This window comes from Protopterus annectens, chromosome 10.part0 (genome assembly GCF_019279795.1).
Source record: "Protopterus annectens isolate FY-2018-M chromosome 10.part0, PAN1.0, whole genome shotgun sequence".
In the NCBI taxonomy this organism is placed as follows: Eukaryota; Metazoa; Chordata; order Ceratodontiformes; family Protopteridae; genus Protopterus; species Protopterus annectens.
The window spans coordinates 1,801,358,115-1,801,381,645 of record NC_056744.1 but is presented as its reverse complement, the minus strand read 5'-3'; the positions used below and the strand labels follow the sequence as shown (position 1 = coordinate 1,801,381,645).

The window sequence follows — 23,531 nt, the reverse complement described above, 5'->3', positions numbered from 1 at the left end:
TTCCATATTATTTTGGAATGTGAATGGTCTCACGAGTAGACAAAAAGTAAAGAATACTTAATTATATTAAGAAATGCAGATTGCAAATAATGCTAAAGGAGACGCATTTGGAAAGAAACGAGTATGTGAATTTGATAAAGAAAGGATTTCAGGATGGATATTCTGCAGAGTATCATGGACAAAGGAAAAAAGGAGTACTCATACCAATTACAACAGAAAATAATAATGACATTTGTAGTAGTAAGGGGCTATTGGCAAGGGAGGAGGATTATGCTGACATGTATTTACATCAACTTAAAACTGCTACTTTTGAGCTTAAAAATATTGGAAGAAATTATCAGCTTTCAGTATGGAATATTACTTATACAGTACGTGGTGGGGAATGTTATTTGATTTGCTACAATGAGGATATATAGGGGGCCTAGAAGGGGAAAAATAAAATAGTGTAGATTTCTGAAGAAATCTGTGAAAATATTTAGTATGAAAGACTTGAATTCAGTAGTAGAAACTCAAAGAATGTATATATATTACTCGCCAAGTTACAACGGAGGTAGACTTGACAAATTATATTTCATAGGAACATGTCCATTTAGTTGAGAATCTTGATAGATATTGGACAACTATTTCAGATCATGCGCCAATAATTACAGATATAAAAATGGAGGGTAATGAATTAAAGACAAGGCACTGGTGACTGGTGCTTCTCCACCTACCTGCTAAAAAGAGAGGAATTTAAGGAATGAGTACTGGAAATTATCTGGGAGTTATTACGAAAGAAAGTACTCCAAAAGTTATACCTAGTGAGTGGGATAAAATGGAAAAGGAGTTTAATAATATGGAAGAGAGAGAAGAACTAAATCTGGTTAAGAAGTACAGCTCAGATGGCCTAGTGGTAATGTGCTGTGGCTACGGTATGTAGGGTCCTGGGTTCAAGACTCGCAAAGGCTGATTATTTAAAGTGATCATGGTATAATGGTTTAGGTATTTACCTTACAAACAAGATGGTGCAGTGTTTGATTCACACATGGGGCAATTAACTAGGGTTAAACTGTCACCACAAGGGTGGTTAGACTAATTTTTTTCAGGATTCCTAGCACAGTGGTTAAGATGTTGGTTTTGCAGACTAAAGGTCATGAGTTTGAATCCTGTGAGCTCTTGCTGGAAACAGATGTGATTGCTGGAGAGAGATGTGCTTCAGCTGTCCTAACACCTGCAGTCAGATAGGTTTTGGGAGGGTGGCCTAATTGTTAAGGTGTTTGCCTTACAAACACAAGGTGCAGGGTTTAAGTCTCACAAGGGATAATTGGCTAGGCTTAAAATGGCTCGCAAGGGCAGTTAGCTTAGTACTAATCTATGAACCTATTAAAGTATAAAGAAATAACAGAAATCTCGTAGAACAAAAGGGGGGGCAACTGCAGAGTGCTAAAGACAAAATAAGGGACTACCTGGATAATATGTATGAGTTTCGAAAGACTGCTGTTAAGCAATTTTTTTTTTAATGCCAGAACACTGACATTTTCTGCACAATAACCTAGGCAAAAGAAAGTAGAAAGGGTGGTTGTCAAATGTAGGGAGTCTACAACCAGAAAAAAATAACCAGAGATCTTGTAGAGGTATTAAAGACATTTCAGAAATTTTATGAAAATTTGTATAAAGCTGGAAAGTGGGGAAATAAAAAAAAAAGCACAAATGGAAATATTTATGGAAGACTTAAATACGCAAAGGTTAGTTGTTAAGCCTCACCTACCTCCAACAGTTAAGATAAAAGATGAGACAACAACAATCTGCAAAGCCTCCAGGAAAAGATGGTATTCTAGTAGAAGTTTGGAAGCTAGGACGGAAGAAAGAGATACAGATCTAGAAGATTTTGTTTAACAGTATTTTAAAAGGAGGGAAGCACAAACATCCTGGAAGAAAAATGTGATGGCTGTAATACCCAAAGATGGTACAGACCCATCAAACTCCACTTCATATAGACTCTCTTCACTTTTAAACGATGATTATAATGTTTTTACGTCTATAATGGCTAAACGAATGACAAAGGTGTGCCAAGATTGATAGATATGCGCCAATATAGCTTTGTAGTGGAGAAGCAAACATTTAACATCTTTAACAGAACAATGATGATCCACAGGAAAGCTGAATGCAAGAAAATACCGCTGTTGTTGGGTCGTGATGCAGGGAAGCCATTCCACAGTCTAAGATGGAATAGGGCAATGGAAGCATTTGTATTTCTTGATACAATTAGGTTAATTAGGAAGATGTATATGAAGGATCAGAGGCAAAAGCAAAAGTGGGAGGATTCCTCTTTGATGAGCTGTCTCTGAATAAAAGAACCTGGCAGGGGTGTTCTCTTTCCCCTTTGTTATTTGCATTATATTTAGAGCCACTGGCAAAGAAAAATGAGCTAAGAAATTCAGGGATATAACTAGTATGATAATCAAAAAAGTTGGCTGTACTTGCAGACAATATTATTTTGTACCTGATAAAACCAGAAAAGGACAGCTCAGTGTTGCACAACATTCTAATACAGTCTCACGTTTTTCACAACTACAAAATTAATGTAGACAAAACCAGCTCTATAGCTGTAAACTATGAATCAGCACATTAATTGGTTCAGCAATACCCATACTTACAGGGGCACGATAAAATGAAACATTTAAGAGAATGGGTTAAAAATTATTCGGTTATGGCAGCTAAGGATATGAGGGAAGAGACAAAAAAAATACAAAAACTGAGAAACTGGAACGTCTTGTTTATGAGTACTTTGAACGGCTCTTTCTTCTTGCCTGCACTCATAAGAAAGAAAAAAGCTTATGCTTGCCACTGTCTACAACTACGGAAATTCAGGTCTCAGTGCGTGCATCTGTTTGTAAGAGCAGTTAATTTTTGAGAATTGGATAGTTAACTGCCATCCCTATGCAGATTTTTTGGAACGGAAGATGCTCTTCACAGTCTTCGCTGATGCAGTAGCCTAAGCTACATGGAGTTGCATCCCGCATAGGCTATAACAGCAGGCCAGCTTCCAAAGCTTTAGGGTACCTTCCAAACTCCCAAACTGTTAGTCAGATTGCGTTGAGCCGTCTAAAAAGACAGATGTGGTCGCACGCCCATCAGAGTTCTTCTGTCGCCAAAGAAGGTGCTCCTCTGCATGCTTCTGAGGATCAGTGGTTGGCTTGTTGTGTCCTATTGCTGGGTAGATAAAAATATGTGGAAGGTTTTCCCCAAAGAAAGTTTAATGTTTATATTTACTTTTCTACGTGGGAAAGTACATTTTAAGCTAGTAATGCATTTTCATTGACTCATGTGGCTTTGCTACACATTTAAATGGGAACGCACTTTTGTGTGCCAGTTTAAGAGTTGATTTAAGCTTTCTGCACCCTTTAATTTATGTGGGAGAAACTGAAATTACTTTTTGGGACTGATGAACACTGTATTTGACTGTTTACACACTTGTGCTGTTAAGTTTCCCTGGGAAAGTGAGACCATTTTCAGCCTGATCATGAAACAGACTACCGGTCCCACAGTCCATACTTCTAGCCACAGAAATAAAAACTTAACTAAACAGCCTTTGCCACCACAGCAGGCTACAGCAATTTGCCACAGCCACAGGTGGGTGACTGCTATGGTCAAAGCTGGCTCCTCAGACTACTCATCATAAGGCCTTCTTCACATATGTCCGCAATCTCAAAGGAAGCACCCTGATCTGTTCAGAATTGGTGGTCAAGAACACCACATACACAAATGCTGTAGATATAGCAAACCTACTGGCTGACAGATTCAGTGAAAACTTCACCCCTCTGTCCCCCCATCAGTAAATCAGGACATCTCCAGTACCTGCCCCCCTCCCCTTATCTCTAGGGAACAGGTCATCAGTGCCTTTCAAAGGCAAAAAATACAGCCTCCATGGGACCCAATAACACCCCACGCTGCAACCTACATGAACTTGCAGCACCATTAGGTACTGTCATCCCTTTACAAAAAGGTGAAACGTCCACCAATCTGGCAAATTACAGACCCATCAGTCTAACTCACCTGATCTGCAAGGCCATGGAACGGATTATCATGGACTTCATAAACAGGGACATTGGCAACCTCCAAACACTCGACCCCACACAGTCTGGCTTTGCCAAGGGGATGTCATGTTTGTTAAATCTGGTCGACTTCTTTGAGACAGTCACCAATGTCATGGACAAGGGGAAAACTGTACACACTGTCTACCTTGACCTGGCCAAGGCCTTCGATGCTATTACCCACTTGGGCATAGTAGACAAACTTTCTCAACTGGGTATCAAGCCATATGTTATCAGTTGGGGTAGCAAACTGGCTCACTGATAGAAGCCAAATACTCAAAATAGGGGAAGCCACCTCAAGCAGTAGACCTGTAATGAGCGGCGTACCCTAGGGATCAGTCTTGGGGCCTCTGTTATTCAGGATATACTTCTCTGAGGTGCAGGCCAATACCAGTGGGCTATGGCTGACCAAGTTTGCAGATGATTGCAAGCTGGGCGCAGTCATCAATTCCCCAAGTGACAAGACATCCTCCAAGAGGGTCTCACCCAAACAAACGACTGGTGCCAGAAACATGGCCTCAAGCTGAATGCCAAAAAAATGCATTGTTATCCCCTTTGGGGAGAGTGATGTCACCACATATCATATTGATAACAATTTCCTAAGTATGCAGTCATTCGTGAGGGATTTGGGCACCCAGGTTGATAGCAACCTGACTTGACCACCATGTTGCTTCTTTTGTACAGAAAGCTTTCTATATGGCATACCTCATAAGTAAGGTTATCTCATCCAGGGACAAGGAGGTAATAATATTCCTGTACTCTTCCCTTATAAGGCCAATTATTGAGTACAACACCCCATTTGGCATGTAACTCGCAAAACACATGCAGCAGCTGGAGAGACCACAGAGGTTCCTCGCCAGAAGAATCCAGGGCCTCAAACATCTACCCTACACAGATAAGCTAAAAGCCCTGTCCCTCTACTCGGCTTCATACAGACTCCTCAAGAGGTGACCTCTGTCTGGCAAACAAAGCAATCTCAGACTCCGCCTTGATGGGACTGCTGCATATGAGCAAGTCAAACTCCACTCAAGTAACCTGCACAAGTGACCTCAACCTGGTCTGTGATATCAATAGGACTTGTTGGCAGGACAGATTTGTGTCCCAGAGACTCCCCCCATCTGTGGAACAGACTCCCTCTCCATGTCAAGCAGAGGACCTCATTATCCCTTTTCAAGCAGAAACTGGATTGGAAACAGAAAATACACCCCTGAGATTCCACCTGTGTCCCTGCTGGACAGGGGCTTTGGGTGTTGACTTATCTAAACATGGGCTAAACTCTTAGCTAGGCTTATAAGGGCCTCGGGGCCAATAGCCTAGTAACGTCCCATGATCTTATGACTAAATACATTTATTAAAACCATAGCAGAGGCCAGGTTCTCCAGCATAAAACCAAAAACTACAAAACAAGGAATATCAGAAACTTTAAGAAAGAAGGAAAAAAAAAATAGAAAAATCTTCCTCAGAACTGTTAAACACGGTCATTATTAACATGGATTCTGGCATTCTGAAAACCAATAACAGTATTTTATTAAAGGTGAAAAATGTGCACAGCCCACACCATAAATTGGCAAACAAAGCTCTAAACTTTGTTGATGTACTGCAAAATCAGGCAACCAAACCTAGATGACAACCAACAGTGAATCTGTGTGTGAAGCAGGTCTTCAGCAAGGAATGCATGCAACAGAAAAAAACAAAGCCCATTGCAAACTACTGTACATTATTTGGCAGGGTACACAACATGAATTCTGTGCAACTTTATTCCCAGGAAGTGCAGGCACTGCAATGGTCCACCCCCTCACCCCCCCCACCCGAAGCAGTGAAGCTCTCTCAACCACTCATGTCCACTATCCGCTGCCAGTGTAGATCTGATACAGTCATCTTTAGATAAAAGTAGTCACCCATTTAATAAAAAGCATTCTGAAACCTGGAGAAGTGCACTTTATTCCTCTTGAAAACAAGGCTTAGTACATAGAGTAACAACTCAACGTCAGGGTTATGTGATACTGATCAGCCCAACAAGAAAACTGAGCCTCTCTCTATCTTTTTATATTTGGTCTGTTGGTCCTGAGCCTCACTCAAAATGTAACAGGTCTGAGCATACTAAGTGGGTTCTTTAATTTCTTTTACACCGTTAAATAGAGGGTAAATCTCCAATTTGAAGGAAACAGCTTGAAAGGATTATGCTATGTTTCTGCAATAAACTAAAGGAAAATTACAGACATGCCAGAAAGAAAGCATATGATTATATAAGACATTTCTTGATTTTCCAAACACAGCATACACTGCTTTTGACTTGAAGTTAAAATATCCAACAAAGTTGTTAAAGTGAATTTGAAAGCTAGACAGACAGACAATTTATTCACACTAGTTTACACGGAAAGTCCAGCTAGCTAAGGTCCCTTTTCAGCAGAGACCCAAAAGAAAAGTTCAGAAAAATCTAAGAAATGATTTAGAGTCATATTAATATACTGCACTTCAAAGAATAGAAATTATTCACTCAGCAGGTAGTTCGGAAAAGAGAACAGTGGGAAGTTGGCATAATGATTAAGGTGTTTACCTCAAAGACACAGAGTAGAGGGTTTGATTCTCACCTTTGAGGGGAAATTGGCTAGGCTTAAAATGGCCTCCAAGGGCAGCTAGTCTAGTACTTAGCTATGAACATGCACAAAAAAAAGTAGAAAAAAGACTGAAAGTTATAGTGAATAATTATAGTATAAACATTAACATATTATATGTTGCTTCAAGACAGTTTTGAGAGATGCAACAGTGGGCCAGATTCCAAAAGACTTACTGTATGTCTAGGTGACTTAATTATGTGTAAGGACCATTAACAGGCTTACACTGGGGTCTAGAGTCCGTAAGACCTGCTCTTAGTGTAAGTGACTTTATTCCAGTGTATTACACCAGAGTAGAGTTACATACACTGAAAGCAAGTCTTTTGCAACTGAGCACAGTAAGTTCTGAATTCATGTTGTATGTTTGGAAACATGCAAAATAAGCACCAAAAATAATAAAGGATGGAAAAAAGAAGTTATGTACTCACCACAATGTTCCATCTGAGTAGTTGTACTTTATTTGTCTTCAACCTGTGGGTTATGGATTCGTATCAGATCCAAGCTGGCAACTTTTGCTAGCATCAGCTCCGAGCTCCAAACTCCTCCTCTAACCCATAATACATCTCCTCTGCCTTCCATCCCCAGATCGAGTTTACTGAATTTATACTGAGAAGCCAACCTGACAGATATACTTGTGACCTATACTGCAGCCCGTAGGCTGATCATGCGCCAAGGTCCGGGGGAAGGAGGGACGGTTGAAGACAAATGAAGTACAACTACTTAGATGGAACATTATGGTGAGTACATAACTTCTTTATCTGAAGTACTTTACTTCATTTGGTCTTCACCCTGTGGGACAGAGTCCCCAGCTACTAAACTCCTGGGAGGCCCTCATGGAAGGATAAAGAAGCAGGAGCTGACAACATGCCTTGCAAAATAGCTGTGGCAAAACCAGCCCTAGAATTTAGAGGCAGAGAGGAAGGAAGGTGATAATGCTTTTTTGGGGGTTTTCCAATAACTCAGTAAGATATTGAAGAGCCACACTCAAATTAGGCTCAGAAATGTCCAAATTCTTTGCTGTACTCCAAAATAAAATCTCTTCCATTTTTCTGCATACACTTTCCTTGTACTAGGTCTTCTAGCTTCCATAATCACATTTAAAACTTGTTGAGGAAGTTGAGACCGGCTGTCTTTCAAAACAGAATATGCCATGCTGTTAGATGAAGAGAGAAGCTTGACATTGAGCAGGTGGCCTTCTCTGAGACAACAGGTGCGGAATCAAGGGTAAAGGCCATGGAGGCTTCTTTACTAGACTCCTCAGTAATGGGTACCAGTGCTGCGAGGCCAATCTGGAGCTATTAAAATCATCCTTGGCTTGTCTTGTCTGACTTTTAGAAGCACCTTTGGAAGAAGAGGCAGAGGTGGAAGCATACACATGAAGATTTTTCCAACTGAAAGAAAGAGCATCCACTTTCCAAGCTGTGTGATGTAACCTTTGTGCAAAACTTTGGCAGCTGGTGGTTTAGTGGAGAAGCGAACAGATCTATGTCTGGAGTTCCCAGGACACTGTCAACCTTTGAAATACATGAAGATCCAGTTTCCACTCGTGGGGATCCATGATTTGTCTGCTTAACACATCTGCTAAGGAGTTCTGTGCTCCTGGCAGAAACCTTGCCTGAAGAGTTAGGTGCAAGCTGAGCAGTCTCCCATAAAATCATTGCTTGCCTGCACAATGGGTAAGAATGTGTTCCCCCTTGTTTGTTGATGTACCACATGACAGTTGTGTTTTCTGTTAGAATCAACACCTGCCCTGGAAGAAGTAACTCCTTGAAAGCCATTAATGCAAACTGGACTGCTAACATCTCCTTCATGTTGATATGTAGATGCTGTAGTCTGGCAGGCCACATGTCTTGTATCCACTTTCCATTTAGATGAGCTCCCCAAGCAATGTCCGAGGCATCTGTCGTTAAAATCTGACTCGCCTCTGGCCGGGTCACAGAGAGTCCTTGTTTAGGTGACATTCCTGAGCCCACCACAAAAATTCTTTTTGAAGGCAAGGTATTATTTGAATGACAGTGTCCAAATCCTGGCAGTGCTGTGTCCATACATTTTTGAGATACCATTGTAGCTTCCTCATATGCAGTTTGGCATTGGGAAGCACCAGAATACAAGATGTCATGAACCCTAATGCTTGAAGGACTGTCCTTGCAGTCAGCACGGACTGATGAGATAGTTGATGGAAGTAAAGTGATAGACTCTTTTGTTTGTCCGGGGTTAAAAGGCCATCTGGGCTGCTGTATTCAGTCTCACACCCAGAAAGCACATGTCTTGAGAGGGTACTAGACTGGACTTTATTTCGTTCACAGAATACCCTAGGCATCTTAGCACTGCTATAACATATTCCAGATGCTGTAGAAGGTCTTCCTTTTCTTGAGCCAGAATCAGGCAGTCGTCCAAGTAAGGATAGATTTGAATTCCTTGTAGCCTGAAGTAAGCTATCACTGGAGCCAGAACCTTTGTGAATACTCTGGGCAGTAGATAAGCAAAAGGGCAATGCAGAGAACTGATAATGAGAATTTCCAGCTCGAAACCGCAGATACTTCCTGCAACTTAGCCTTATAGGCACATGAAGGTAAGCTTCCTTGAGATCTAAAGTTACCATCCAGTGATCTTTGCCCAGCAGAGGTAAAAGCTGTTGTAACGTCAACATCTTGAACTTGGGAATGTCCAGATAAGTGTTGAGGAGAGATAAATCCAAAATTGGTCTCCACGTGTTCCCCTTCTTTGGTACTAGGAACAGGCGAGAATAAAATCCTAGGCCCCTTTCTGATACAGGGACTGGCTGAATGGCCCCCATCTGGAGTAACTGAGAAATTTGCTTGTGAGCCTCTTTTCTTTGTGGAGGAGGAGCGTCTGGCATGCCTTTGAAAGGAGGCAATGTATGGAAATAAAACCTGTAACCGTGGTGAATGATATCCAACACCCATCTGTCTTGAGTAATTAAATCCCAATTGTCTTTGAAAAGAGACAGTCTTCCTCCCAAAGGAGCTGCCAGGCGAAACTACCGGCAGCTGAAAAGGCAGGTCATTGGGTCTGATTACGAAAGGACTGACCCTGCCCTCACCAGAAGTCTGAGCAGGTGAACCTCCTGTTCTAGGCCTAAAAGAACCTTGAGCTCTGCCCCTACCACGTCTAGACCTACCCCTAGACTGGGAATCATAAGCAGGATATGTCCACCCCTTAGCAGGCCAATTTCTACTAAACTTCGGTGGCTGCACCTGCAAAAAATCTTTAACAGTTTGCATAGACTTAGCTTTGTCCTCCATTTTCTTTAAAACTGCTTCCACAGGCTGAACCAAACAACACATCAGACTGTAAAGGAGCATCCAAAATCCTTGTCTTAACATGCTCAGCTAAATTCTGATCCCTCAACCAGGCATGCCTGCGAAGAACAGAACTAGTGGCAGCCACCCTCGAGGAGGCCTGTACAGCATCAAAACCACATTGCAAAGAATGCTTACCCACTTGTTCAGACACATGAACTAAATCCAACAACTCTTTACACTCAATACCTTCCGCCAAAGCATCCACCTTAGATTTCAATTGTGAAAGGAGATAATTTTGATATTTTAACATGTGAAACTGACAATTCAACGCTCTCATGGCTACAGTGGAAGAAGTATACACTTTCTTTCCCCACCTATCCAAAGCCCTTGCTTCTTTATCAGTGGGAACAGGATTTTTAACCACAGAGGCCTTAACACCTTTAGGCCCCTGAGAAACAGTTTCTGGGTCCGCCCTAGGACTCTTAAACAAATACTTATGAGCTTCGGGCACCCTATAGTACCTATCAGGTTTAACAGGAGCAGGAGGCAAAGAGTCAGGGTTCAGGGAAGCCTCTGCAAAAACATCTTCCACCACATTCAACACAGGAGGTATAGCTAAGGGCCTATGTTGGGGTAAAAATAAGAATTCCCTAAGCCTTTTCCTGGAATCAGAATAATCTTGGCCTTCCCATTTAAAGTGTTCTCTCATGGAATGCAGAGTCTCTGAAAATGAGAAATCCTCAGGAGGAGAAGCTGTAGGTGTGGAATCATCCACATCAGAATCAGAATAAGGTGGAAATTCCTGCAAGTCTTCCATGAAGACTCTGAAGCCTCTGAATACTGTTCCAAACACTCAAACTCAGGTTCCACCCTAGGCCTCTTATCAGGAGGGGGCATAGAGCCTCTAATCATAGTAATTAAATCTTCTGCCATTTTAAGCATATGTTTCTTAGGCACAGAACCTGAAGTGCTAGGAGAAGCCCCACTGAAGCTGAACTCGGCCTACCTCTCAAAGAAGTTTTGGAAACAGAAGGAGAAGCTCTAACTACCTTGGGAAGAGAGGAAGAACAGTTACCTGAGAAGCCCCTCAGCCTGGCCTACTTCCTGAGAAGGCACATCCTGTAACAGTAAAGTCTCTGCCTGAGACTCCAAAGAAACTCCTGGCAAAACCTCCGCCCCACTGAGCCTTCTAAAGAACCGGCGTCTGGGACTGCCGGCTCATCCACCCTAGGCCGCTGTTTTGTCCTTGCGCTTTTGGAATGCGGGCGTCGGAGTATCCGACGGCATTTTATAATTGCAAGCTTCCCAAACACTAACCTGGCACAGTCTAACCGTCTCTTAATAGTGCGTTTGTTAAACCCTAGCACAAGAGCGGCATCCAACAACGTCGTGCTCAGGCCCTAAACAAGGTATACACAAGGTATGGTAATCCCTATGAGGTATCTGTTTCCCACAAGAAATACAGTTATTCACTTTTCTGACATCCGGTTAAATACTGAGGCAAGAAAAACCAAAATGTTCTAACGGGTAGTTTTAGCCAACTCTGATTAGGTCTGAAACTCCGACTTGAAATATTTCCAGAACGCCAACCTGCACTCGCAAAACTGCTTCTGCATCGGACCATGCGGCAAAAAAGACTGAGGATATGACGTCGGTCATGCGCATTAGTACCCTGACGTACTGACGTCAGTCTAATGCGCCCTGACCGTCGTCAGCCATATACTCTGGTATTCGGGCCGACTGGACAGCGGACTACCCAATAGTAAGGACTGCAGCAATGTGGAACGAAGAACATCAGAAAATACACCCCTGAGATTCCACCTGTGTCCCTGCTGGACAGGGGCTTTGGGTGTTGACTTATCTAAACATGGGCTAAACTCTTAGCTAGGCTTATAAGGGCCTCGGGGCCAATAGCCTAGTAACGTCCCATGATCTTATGACTAAATACATTTATTAAAACCATAGCAGAGGCCAGGTTCTCCAGCATAAAACCAAAAACTACAAAACAAGGAATATCAGAAACTTTAAGAAAGAAGGAAAAAAAAAATAGAAAAATCTTCCTCAGAACTGTTAAACACGGTCATTATTAACATGGATTCTGGCATTCTGAAAACCAATAACAGTATTTTATTAAAGGTGAAAAATGTGCACAGCCCACACCATAAATTGGCAAACAAAGCTCTAAACTTTGTTGCTGTACTGCAAAATCAGGCAACCAAACCTAGATGACAACCAACAGTGAATCTGTGTGTGAAGCAGGTCTTCAGCAAGGAATGCATGCAACAGAAAAAAACAAAGCCCATTGCAAACTACTGTACATTATTTGGCAGGGTACACAACATGAATTCTGTGCAACTTTATTCCCAGGAAGTGCAGGCACTGCAATGGTCCACCCCCTCACCCCCCCCACCCGAAGCAGTGAAGCTCTCTCAACCACTCATGTCCACTATCCGCTGCCAGTGTAGATCTGATACAGTCATCTTTAGATAAAAGTAGTCACCCATTTAATAAAAAGCATTCTGAAACCTGGAGAAGTGCACTTTATTCCTCTTGAAAACAAGGCTTAGTACATAGAGTAACAACTCAACGTCAGGGTTATGTGATACTGATCAGCCCAACAAGAAAACTGAGCCTCTCTCTATCTTTTTATATTTGGTCTGTTGGTCCTGAGCCTCACTCAAAATGTAACAGGTCTGAGCATACTAAGTGGGTTCTTTAATTTCTTTTACACCGTTAAATAGAGGGTAAATCTCCAATTTGAAGGAAACAGCTTGAAAGGATTATGCTATGTTTCTGCAATAAACTAAAGGAAAATTACAGACATGCCAGAAAGAAAGCATATGATTATATAAGACATTTCTTGATTTTCCAAACACAGCATACACTGCTTTTGACTTGAAGTTAAAATATCCAACAAAGTTGTTAAAGTGAATTTGAAAGCTACAGACAGACAATTTATTCACACTAGTTTACACGGAAAGTCCAGCTAGCTAAGGTCCCTTTTCAGCAGAGACCCAAAAGAAAAGTTCCAGAAAAATCTAAGAAATGATTTAGAGAGTCATATTAATATACTGCACTTCAAAGAATATAAATTATTCACTCAGCAGGTAGTTCGGAAAAGAGAACAGTGGGAAGTTGGCATAATGATTAAGGTGTTTACCTCAAAGACACAGAGTAGAGGGTTTGATTCTCACCTTTGAGGGGAAATTGGCTAGGCTTAAAATGGCCTCCAAGGGCAGCTAGTCTAGTACTTAGCTATGAACATGCACAAAAAAAAGTAGAAAAAAGACTGAAAGTTATAGTGAATAATTATAGTATAAACATTAACATATTATATGTTGCTTCAAGACAGTTTTGAGAGATGCAACAGTGGGCCAGATTCCAAAAGACTTACTGTATGTCTAGGTGACTTAATTATGTGTAAGGACCATTAACAGGCTTACACTGGGGTCTAGAGTCCGTAAGACCTGCTCTTAGTGTAAGTGACTTTATTCCAGTGTATTACACCAGAGTAGAGTTACATACACTGAAAGCAAGTCTTTGCAACTGAGCACAGTAAGTTCTGAATTCATGTTGTATGTTTGGAAACATGCAAAATAAGCACCAAAAATAATAAAGGATGGAAAAAAAGAAGTTATGTACTCACCACAATGTTCCATCTGAGTAGTTGTACTTTATTTGTCTTCAACCTGTGGGTTATGGATTCGTATCAGATCCAAGCTGGCAACTTTTGCTAGCATCAGCTCCGAGCTCCAAACTCCTCCTCTAACCCATAATACACCTCCTCTGCCTTCCATCCCCAGATCGAGTTTACTGAATTTATACTGAGAAGCCAACCTGATAGATATACTTGTGACCTATACTGCAGCCCGTAGGCTGATCATGCGCCAAGGTCCGGGGGAAGGAGGGAGGGACGGTTGAAGACAAATGAAGTACAACTACTTAGATGGAACATTATGGTGAGTACATAACTTCTTTATCTGAAGTACTTTACTTCATTTGGTCTTCACCCTGTGGGACAGAGTCCCCAGCTACTAAACTCCTGGGAGGCCCTCATGGAAGGATATTCCAGAGCATGGCGGAACCAAAGGATGCTCTCCTTCTGGAAGTCAAATCCAATTTGTAATGAGAAATAAATGTATGAGATGAGGATATCCAAAGACACACTAGACCAAAAAACCGCAGACGTAGCCATGGACCTGGTGGAATGAGCTTTTACCTGACCTGGAGGAGATATGCCTCTGTCCTGATAGACCTGCAGGATGCATGAAGAGATCCATCTAGCTATAGTAACCTTGGAGATGGTTTCCTTCTATAAACCCTTTTTGGGGAAACCTAACTATTGATCAGATTTATGGAAATTTTTTGTCCCGTGTAAATAGAATTGTAACCGTTTGTGAACATCCAACATGTGGAGTTTGTATTCCATCTGGTTCGTAAAATTAGGAAAAAACACAGGCAAATTGACAGCCTGATTGATACTGACTGGTGATGCCACCTTAGGAAGAAAGGATGGATTGGTTCAAAGGAAAACCCTATCTTTGTGAAAAATCATGTACGGAATTTTGATGGACAGGGCCTGTAATTCTGAAACCCTTCTTGCAGAGGTAATAGCCACCAGAAAAGCTGTTTTCCAGGATAAAAATTTCAGATCTGCAGTTATGGCAGTCTCGAAAGGCGGAGCAACCAAAGCTTGAAGAACCATAGTAAGGTCCCACGGGGAACAGGATCTTTGACCGGGGAGTGTAACAAAAAGGTGCCTTTGATAAAGGCTTTACACAGTCTGGAAGAGGCTAGAGAGGCACAATTCACACCCACATGAAAATGAGAAATGGCAGCCAATGAACTTTGACAGTAGAAGAACTAGCTCCGTGCTGGAAAATATCAGCTAGAAAATCAAGAATAGCAGAAATAGGGGCAGTGAAAGGATCTAAACTCCTTTGAGAGGCCCATAAAAAAACGTTTCCACTTGCTGCGATAAGCCTTCCCGGTCGAAGACTTATGAGCAGCTACCAAAATAGATCTAACTGAAGAGGATAGTCTGGGAGTCCTAGCAATCACGGGAACTGGAGCAGCCAAGCCGTGAGCTTCAGGTTGTCCAGACTCGGATGAGGCAGCCCCGAAGGGTGTGAAATTAAATCCTGAATGGGATCTAGGATTCAAGGTGGAGCCAGAAGGTGAGACCAAAGGAAGAGAAACCATACGTGGTGAGGCCAGAATGGGGCAATGAGGATCACTTTGCTCCCCAGTCGATGAGCTTTCTGCAGAAACCTCAGAATGAGAGGTACTGGCAGGTAAACATACACAAGACCGGGATGCCAAGCATGAACTAGACCGTCGCTGGGGGACTCTCCTGGCAGGGCATTCAGAGTGAAAAACTTGCTGCACTTCACGTTGGAAGGAGATGTGAAGAGATCGCAACAAGATTGATCCCACTCGCTGAAGATCTGTTCCACTACCGACAGATTCAGAGACCACTCGTAAGGCTGATGCCTGAATGGTCCGACTTAGCCTGTCCGCTAGAATGTTGGACCATCCCAGAATGTGCACTGCGATGAGAAAGCGACCGGTGGATATAGCCTACTCCCACAATCTCATGGCCTTGTGATAAAGTGGGTAAGATCTGGTCCCTCCCGGTTTGTTGATATACCAGACCACTGACATGTTGTCTGACTGAATAGCAATCATCCACACAGGAAGAAAGGCATGAAGGGCCTGCAATGCTAGAAGAACTGCCCTTCGTCTCTAGGACATTTATTTGCAAGCTGGTCTCTATGGGGGACTACAGGTTTTGGACTGTCCTGCCCGAACAATGCCCCCCCCTCACCCGAGCTGGGAGGCATCCGTGGTCACTGTGGTTTGGGCTGGAACAAAGGATCGTCCCTCCAAAATGTCTGGAGAGCTCATCCATCATATGCGGGATGACCGACATACTCGACTGAATCAGATAGGATAAGTCAATGGCAGTTCCAACAGGGACCATTGAACCACTAGTGTCCACTGTAGAATCCTCATGTAACCAAGCATACGGGAGAAGAGTTATGGTTGCCATCAATACCGATTCTGCCATAGGAAGATGAGAACGGTAGATCAGGGAGACATGCATCCTCAGGTTTTGAACTCTCTCAGAGGTCAGGAAGATTTTGCACTAAAGAACATCTATCCTGGCACCAATGTAGTCTATCACCTGTACAGGATCTCTAGGAGAGATTTGGATGTGTTGACTGTGATCCTCAAATGCAGGGCAATAGACAGGAAATAATCTCTGGCTTGGGAAAGTAGACGCCTGGTGGGAGCAGTGAGGAGCCAATCATCCAGGTATGGATAGGCCTGAATCCCCTGAAGCCTCAGGTAAGCCGCTACGACCGCCATCACTTTTTTAAACACCCTGGGAGCTGTGGTGAGACCAAAGGGTAGGGCTCAAAATTGGTAATGATTAACTCCAAGCCAGAAGCGGAGGAACCTCCTGGAGCTTGTGTGCATTTTTATGTGACAGTAAGCATCCTGGAGATCTAACGAGCACATCCAGTCGCTCTCTTGCAGGTACGGCATGATGGACAGTAACGTGACCATCCGGAACTTCTCTTTAGCAACTGACAGGTTTAGGGTAGAGAGGTCCAGAATGGGCCTCAAGTCCCCCATTTTTTTTGGCACCAAAAAGAACCTGGAGTAGAAGCCTGATCCGGACTGATCGAGGGGACGGTTTCAATGGCTCGTTTTACTAGCAGCTTGGAAATTTCCCGTGCTGCTGCCTCCCTTTGCGTGGGTGGTACACCCGGGAGGTGACTGGGAGATATGGGGAACCCACGAAGGGGACAGAGTATCCTCTGGATATATGAAGCACCCAGTGATCCATTGTTATGAACTCCCATGCCGCTGGGTGCAAGGACAATCATCCTCAGACTGCCTCCAGAGTAGAGCAGTTGAGCAACCCCTCAGGGTTGCTGCCCAGGTCTGTCCAAGAAAGGTTCTCGAGACCCGAAGTTCCGCGGACCTCCTCTGCCTCTGGGCTGGCGCCCATTCTGTCCCCCTCTGCCTCTGGGTGAAGAAGAGCCCTGAAAGGCCTGGGAATACTGAGACTTCCAGAACCACATCTTCTTTTGCCCTCTCTGGTTCGGAGAAAAGGACCTTTGAGGGTTAGAGAAGTGGATCCCGATGGCAGACAGTGTCTTCTCGTCCTTCTTGACGGTGTTAATGGAGTGTAGAGCTGTCATAAGGGGCATTGGTAAACGACGCCTTAAAGGGTTCGGAAAATTGACATAGCCTGAGCCAGGCATTATGCCTCATGGACACGCCGGACCCAGCCGCCCTAGCCACTCCTTCCGTAGCATGGGAGAGGAGTCACATGGACGTGCTGGATACCGCTTTTAAAGTGGCCATCCTCGCAGAGAACGAAGCCTTGTCCTCCTGCGACATGGACTTGGGTGAGGAGACTCTTCCAGCTCCTTTACTAGGTCACACTGGAGTCTGGTAACATGGGCCAAATAATTCAGCGCCTTGATCGAAAAGGTAGCTGAAGCATGCACCTGTTTCCCTAGGCAGTCCATCATCCATGACTCTTGGTCAGGAGGGTGGACCGAGGAACTCTCCTGGGCAAGTTCCTTCTTAGTGGCTGCTGCTGCTACCACCATGGCGTCTACGGGAAGCCCTTATTCCAGGATGGTATATCAATGGATGGAGGGCTTAGTATTTTATCGGGTCACTTTGGGATAGGCTCCATGGTATCCGATTTCTTCCATGCCCGAAAGATGACCATATCCACCAAAGGATATGTGGGACGGGACACCCAGGAAGTAGACAGCCCCATGCCGAAAGCCACCAGGAATACAGACTCATCAGAAGAAGGTTTGGGGGCAGACAACCTCCCCACTGGCACAGGATCTCCATGATGTCTCCAAAGGAGACATCCTCAGGAGGTGACCTTGGGGAACCCTCTCCATCACCTTAATCCGTGTCCTCAGTGAGGGACTCGGGGGAGTCCAAGTGCCTCCTCTTGCACGTATGCTTGTGAGGCACATTTCCGGTGGGGCTTTCCGTGGGGCGCTCACAAGCCATTTGTTCCTCGGGGAGAACCGTCTGGAGCTCTTCGAGCACGGGCTTGTCTCTCTGGTAAGGCAATGGGGACCTTAGACAGAGCCGAGTGGGTCTGGGAGAAGTCTGAGGGGGCGGTCAGGGGTCTCGGTTCGACAGACAGAAGCCTTTCTACCACATCAAATGCCGAAGGAGAGCGAACCTCCTGAGAAACTAATAAGGAGGTTGGTCTCCCTGGGTCCGACATGAGAATTGAAGCCAGGCCCGAGGTGGACGGAGATCCGAAGGAGAGAACCTGGCCCGACTAAGTCGGAGCCGAAGAAAAAGGTTCCACTCCCTCGGATCAGACACCCAAGCTCCGGCACCGTGAGCAGCTCAGATCTGAGCTAGTTGGATCCAAAACGCTCCAGGCAGCTTTTGGCGTTGAGGAAGCAGGTAACATCGGCACCAACCCCCTGACCAAAGTCAACCTCGGATCAGAGAAGGAGAGATGGGTTGAAAGAAAGGAAGCGAGCTCCCAGCTCCAGAGGGAGGGGAGGCTGGCAAGACCCCCCCACCTGGATCTGTGTACGGATAAAGCGCCTCCTCATCTTATCCAGATCCAAATTCGACAAGGAGCAGGTTGACTGTGACGAGGCCACGGACTCCGACCTGGCAGGTCGAGGCACCAACGCCAGAGAGGCTGGACATATCTCCTCTGCATCCGGGGAGAACCTCGGAGATCCAAGTCGAGGGGAGTCATGGGTCTGTGGAGTTTTACTGGGAGGAGAGAGGTCTGGGGACCTCTTCCTCTTTTCCCTCTTCGACTCTCTCTCCCTTTCTCTACCTCTCTTCTGCTCCACTACCACAGGCTTTGGTACAGGAGGTTGAGTCCCAGCCTGGGAGGGAGGAGAAGCCAGAGAAAGACAGGAGGGAGAGGCAGCCACAGCAGCCGCTTTGACCAAAGACGAAGACGAGGAAAGAGAGTTGGGAAAGAGGAAGAAGACCTTTGTGGGCCAACTTGGCCTTGCTATCCTTTAGGCTGAGGGGGTTGAAGCCCGCACAAATGCTACACTCCACACTCAGGTGGGCCACACCCAAGCATAGAACACACAGAGTGTGGCCATCCGCTGGGGAGAGGTGATGGCCACACTCTGTGCAGCGCTTGAAAACAAGCTTTTCCGCCATTTTAAATCACAGTAGCCTTATAAAAAGACAGGCAAGATCTTTCTAATAAACACAGACACACACACACACACACACACACACACACACACACACACACACACACACACACACACACACGCTACAGAGAACACTGAGGAGTGAGGGGAAGCTACTACCTACAACACAGAACAAACTACTCTAATTACCTAAAACCACTAACACTCGACACGCCAAGCGAGGGGAGGAGAAGGGGAACCTATACCAACTCTAACATGAAGAAAATTGGAAAATTTTTATAACTCACAAAGTTTTAAACCCACTGTTAGTTGGAGCTCAGAAGGCACAATGTGAAGCAAATCGCAGAAAACGAGATCTGGGGATGGAAGGCAGAGGTGTATTATGGGTAAGGGGAGAAGTTTGGAGCTCGGAGCTGATGTTAGCAAAAGTTGCCGGCTCGGATCCAATACGGATCCGTAACCCACAGGTTGAAGACCAAATGAAGTAAATTACTTCAGATCATTCTTTTTTTTACACAGAAAGAATAGTATCTATATACTTCACACAGTACAGTACTTCAGGCATTTTTGAGAAATCCAACAGTATGAATTTACACATGAAAGCCTACAGCTTACTATAATGTTTTTTTATACTGACTCCGTCTGTAAATAAGTAACCTCTCTTATTATTCTTCATTTTCTTTTGCAATGAATGTTACTCATGAAAGCCTATGGCATACTATAATGTTACTTTAATGTTTGGGACTCTGACTTTTGTCTATTATGTAACCGCTCTTTCACTATTATTAATGTAACTTCTTATGGAGCTTTTCTCCCCGAGCCTCGACTGAAAACAGGTCGCTATGACCCAGTGGACTCTCTCGGTCAACAAATGCAAATAAATAAATAAATTTAAGTTTTGGATTCAGTTTGTTCATTTAACTGTATGTATTTTAACTTGGTTACTGCATTTGTTTACCAGGATGGGCCTAAAAAGACTCCTATTCAGCAAAGGCCCAGGGAAAACCTTTTCAGAAGTACAATAGACAATAATTTGAAACAAAAAATTACAATACACTTGTTTAAAAACAAAAACACAGAATAATCAGAATATTACTATGTTTACTAACTATGCTCAGCAATTATTACCAATTTATAATTAGTATTAGTAAGTGAGTGAAAAAAAGGGCTGGTTATTCTAGACAGGTTAGATAGGAGCAGTCTGGGTGATATAGACAACCTAGCAAAGCAAGTGTATCCACAGCAGAGAGGTACTGAAGAGAGATGGAGGGAGCCGGAGAGAGTAAACATAGTACGGGTTTGAGTTAAGTGTAACTAGTTAACTAGTTAGGATGGAGCTCAGAAATACAGTTAGGCCTGGAAGCCCAGAGAGGTGATAGGATGGTTGTGTGTGATGCAACAGAGGAAAAGAGTTGTATGCAAAAGCAGCAACTCCAAAGCTTAGGAGCAACATTAAAAACAAATTTCACATTTTTAAAACAGACAATTTCAAAACTATAGTTATCAACTTGCATTAATCTGTGAATACAAAAGTGCTATAACATCAAGTACTTTCCAAAGCTTCTATCACAATTCTTTGATAACCAGGTAACGTTACACATTTTGTCATAACAGTTATTTTAAAATTACTACTGGACGTAAACATTACCATTTAATTTTTCTGTGAAAATAAATGTCAGCACATCAGTACTATTTAAAAAAAATTAAGGTACACAATGCAAATGGATGAGACAAAAAGGAAATGTCTGTACTCACAGTAGATGAAATGCCCCCTAACCGAATGGGCTCTATGAGTGTGGTGGTAGTCTTCTCTTCTGTTTTCATTTTCTTCTCGGATGGCCCCTGGCCGCCATCCCCTGCAGACCGCTTGCCCCCTGCCCCCGACATGGTGGCAGGTGCTGCGTCTGCTAAAGTTTCCTAGTCGTCACCTAAAGAAAGAAAAGAACGCCCTACTTAGTTCTGCTTGCATTTCAAACTATCGTACACGAGAAAGGTGCTCAAACCAGCTTGCTCCTTAAACTCATTAATAATGCATGTAATCACCTTTACATCAGAAACATCAAGAACAAGGGAATAAAGGCAGCAAGCGGAAACAAATATAACTACACACAAGCTGATGGTTTATGATATGCAGATTAAGAAATAACACTAACCCTAAATGCTCACCTACCACAATGTCAGGCAGAATGTAAAAAAACAAGAGAACTACCCCAAAAAGCATTGTCTACTGAAAAAGGAAGCTTTTCACTTGCTGTTAAAACAGCTCTTTATGAACAGACTGTGCCCCAAAAGGAAAGGAGATACCACAGCAAAAAAGATCTATTAATACCAAACTAACCATTCAGGAAATTGCCCCGCATCAGCTGCCCTCAGGTAACCCTTCCTTAAAGAGTGCGCCCCAAACATAGGCCTCTTCTCATTGTAGTAGGAAGCTCTCCATAAAATTACCCTCCCACACTGAATCAAACTCCATACAAAAAAGCCACATAAGGACAGTGTGCTGGTTTATGTACCAGCACAGCACCATAAAGCTAACCAAGATGCTGATCTGGGTTCAAGAACAAGCCTAGGCAAGAAGACCACTCTGCATGCAAAACTCAGGGAAAGTACCAGATAGAGTAAATAGGAGAACATAATAATACTCAGGTATGCTACATGGCAGTATCACAATACAGTACACTGGGAAATGGTGAATAGTGTACTTCCAAACAATGCCAGCATCCACTCTGTTATTTAGAAACAAACAGAATAATCAGTGGTTCTATTATAGGCTAATTACACCAAATCCCTCCTTGTTTACCAAAGTGCCAGTGCACGAATGCAGTTTCAATTAAAGATGCATTCAGACAAAAGCTGAATAAAACATTTTTCCCAAAACAGCAAACCTCAACACAAACTCCACGCATGTAGAGGATGTTGCCCCCCACCAAAGAATTAAAGGAAAATTCCCAGTGGAAAGACCACTTTTGACAAAGTGTTTGAAAACTGCAATGTACAAGTGAGTTTTGGCTAAGACACTGCTGAAAACAGAATCTGCCCAATTGGACTTTGCAGATAAGCAAATCCAATTAAGGGCGAGGACCTGGCATGATGGTTAAAGTGGTTACCTCACATACACATGATGCAAGGTTTGATTCTCACCTTTATGGGAAACTGGCTGAGCTTAAAATGGTCCACGAAGTAGCAAGTCTAGCACTTTATCTATATAACAAAATAAATGCTTCCAATATCAATCAAGGATTTCAGTATAACATTTTTAGTTTACACTGATGATGTACAAAATAAAAAACGGTGGGGGGGGGGGGTTGATGTAGTTGGTGATGCTGATTTCATGCTAACAATTCCCTCACTTAATTCGTCTCATAACGACCATCGATTCACCCTGATTATACTTTCTTAACCTGGCAAGGAAACTTTACCCTTTTACTGGATAAAGTCTTAATGTTCTCCTAAAATAAGCCTCCATCCATTCTTGCCACAAGAATTCAGGAATCAGAATTCTGAGTGTACAATACACAGCAATGTGTAAACAGACGAGTTTAACAAGGTTTATGACCAAATGAAAAACATTTTACAAAAGGTATACAAAGTTATCTTTTACCAATTGGCTTCTCATTCTGAACTTAAAAATTTACCCAATCTGGACCTTTTGGGTTTTTAAAAAAAAAAAAAACTATGGAGAAAATTTATACTGCTGGTGGTATACTTCATACTCCATGGAAAGTTATGACAGCTTCTGTTAAAAAATGGACTAGAATTTGGTTGACATGTTTTCACAGCTAAAGATTAATTTATCACTCGAACTAAATTGTTCATTTGCATATAGTAGATCCATATATCTGCTTTTTTTGTGAAAGTCAAGGGCAATACTCCTCCGAAGATTCTATTTCAGTCGACTTCAAATGCTTGCATCGAATAACCACCGTACGCTTGACTTCATTCCCTTCCCTTGGTTGGCACACCTCTGCCCTTTAGACAGCAGTAATAAATGGGGAACAATAAAAAACGTTGGTACTTCAGGTAGTAACAATGCATGAATCAGTCAGCTGGCACTTTCATTGTCTGACATGACTAGAATTGTGCTGAAGACCTAAATTAACTACATATACTCGTATGCTCTTGTCATTCACCAGGCTAATTCTACTACGTCCAATACCTTGCCTACTTACCTCCAACTGTACTCTAACTCTGCTAACCAGTATCAGCCTGCACCCTGTTTTTAATTTGCATGACTGAATTTCTTTTTTTTTTTTTTTTTTTATTTCAGACATTATGTGCATAGCTAATTAACTCCATGCTTTTCATCACTATTAATATATTACTTGGGTAATCTGGGTCACGGTCTCTTCACCTCTCCAGCTCTTCCAATGCCCATGCAGTTAT

The 23,531-nt window shown here is 43.1% G+C and overlaps 1 protein-coding gene across 5 annotated transcripts in view; it reads right to left on the bottom strand.

Annotated features, from left to right (window-relative positions):
• The window catches only part of RNF40 (ring finger protein 40), a 713,617-nt gene that overhangs the window by 614,669 nt on the left and 75,417 nt on the right, over positions 1 to 23,531 (bottom strand). For all 5 annotated transcript variants that reach the window (XM_044086638.1, XM_044086641.1, XM_044086639.1 and 2 more), the window contains one exon: positions 20,904 to 21,076. In XM_044086638.1, the coding sequence (XP_043942573.1) occupies positions 20,904 to 21,035 (132 nt within the window). In that variant the 5' untranslated portion in view covers positions 21,036 to 21,076. The remainder of the gene's footprint in view (positions 1 to 20,903; positions 21,077 to 23,531) is intronic.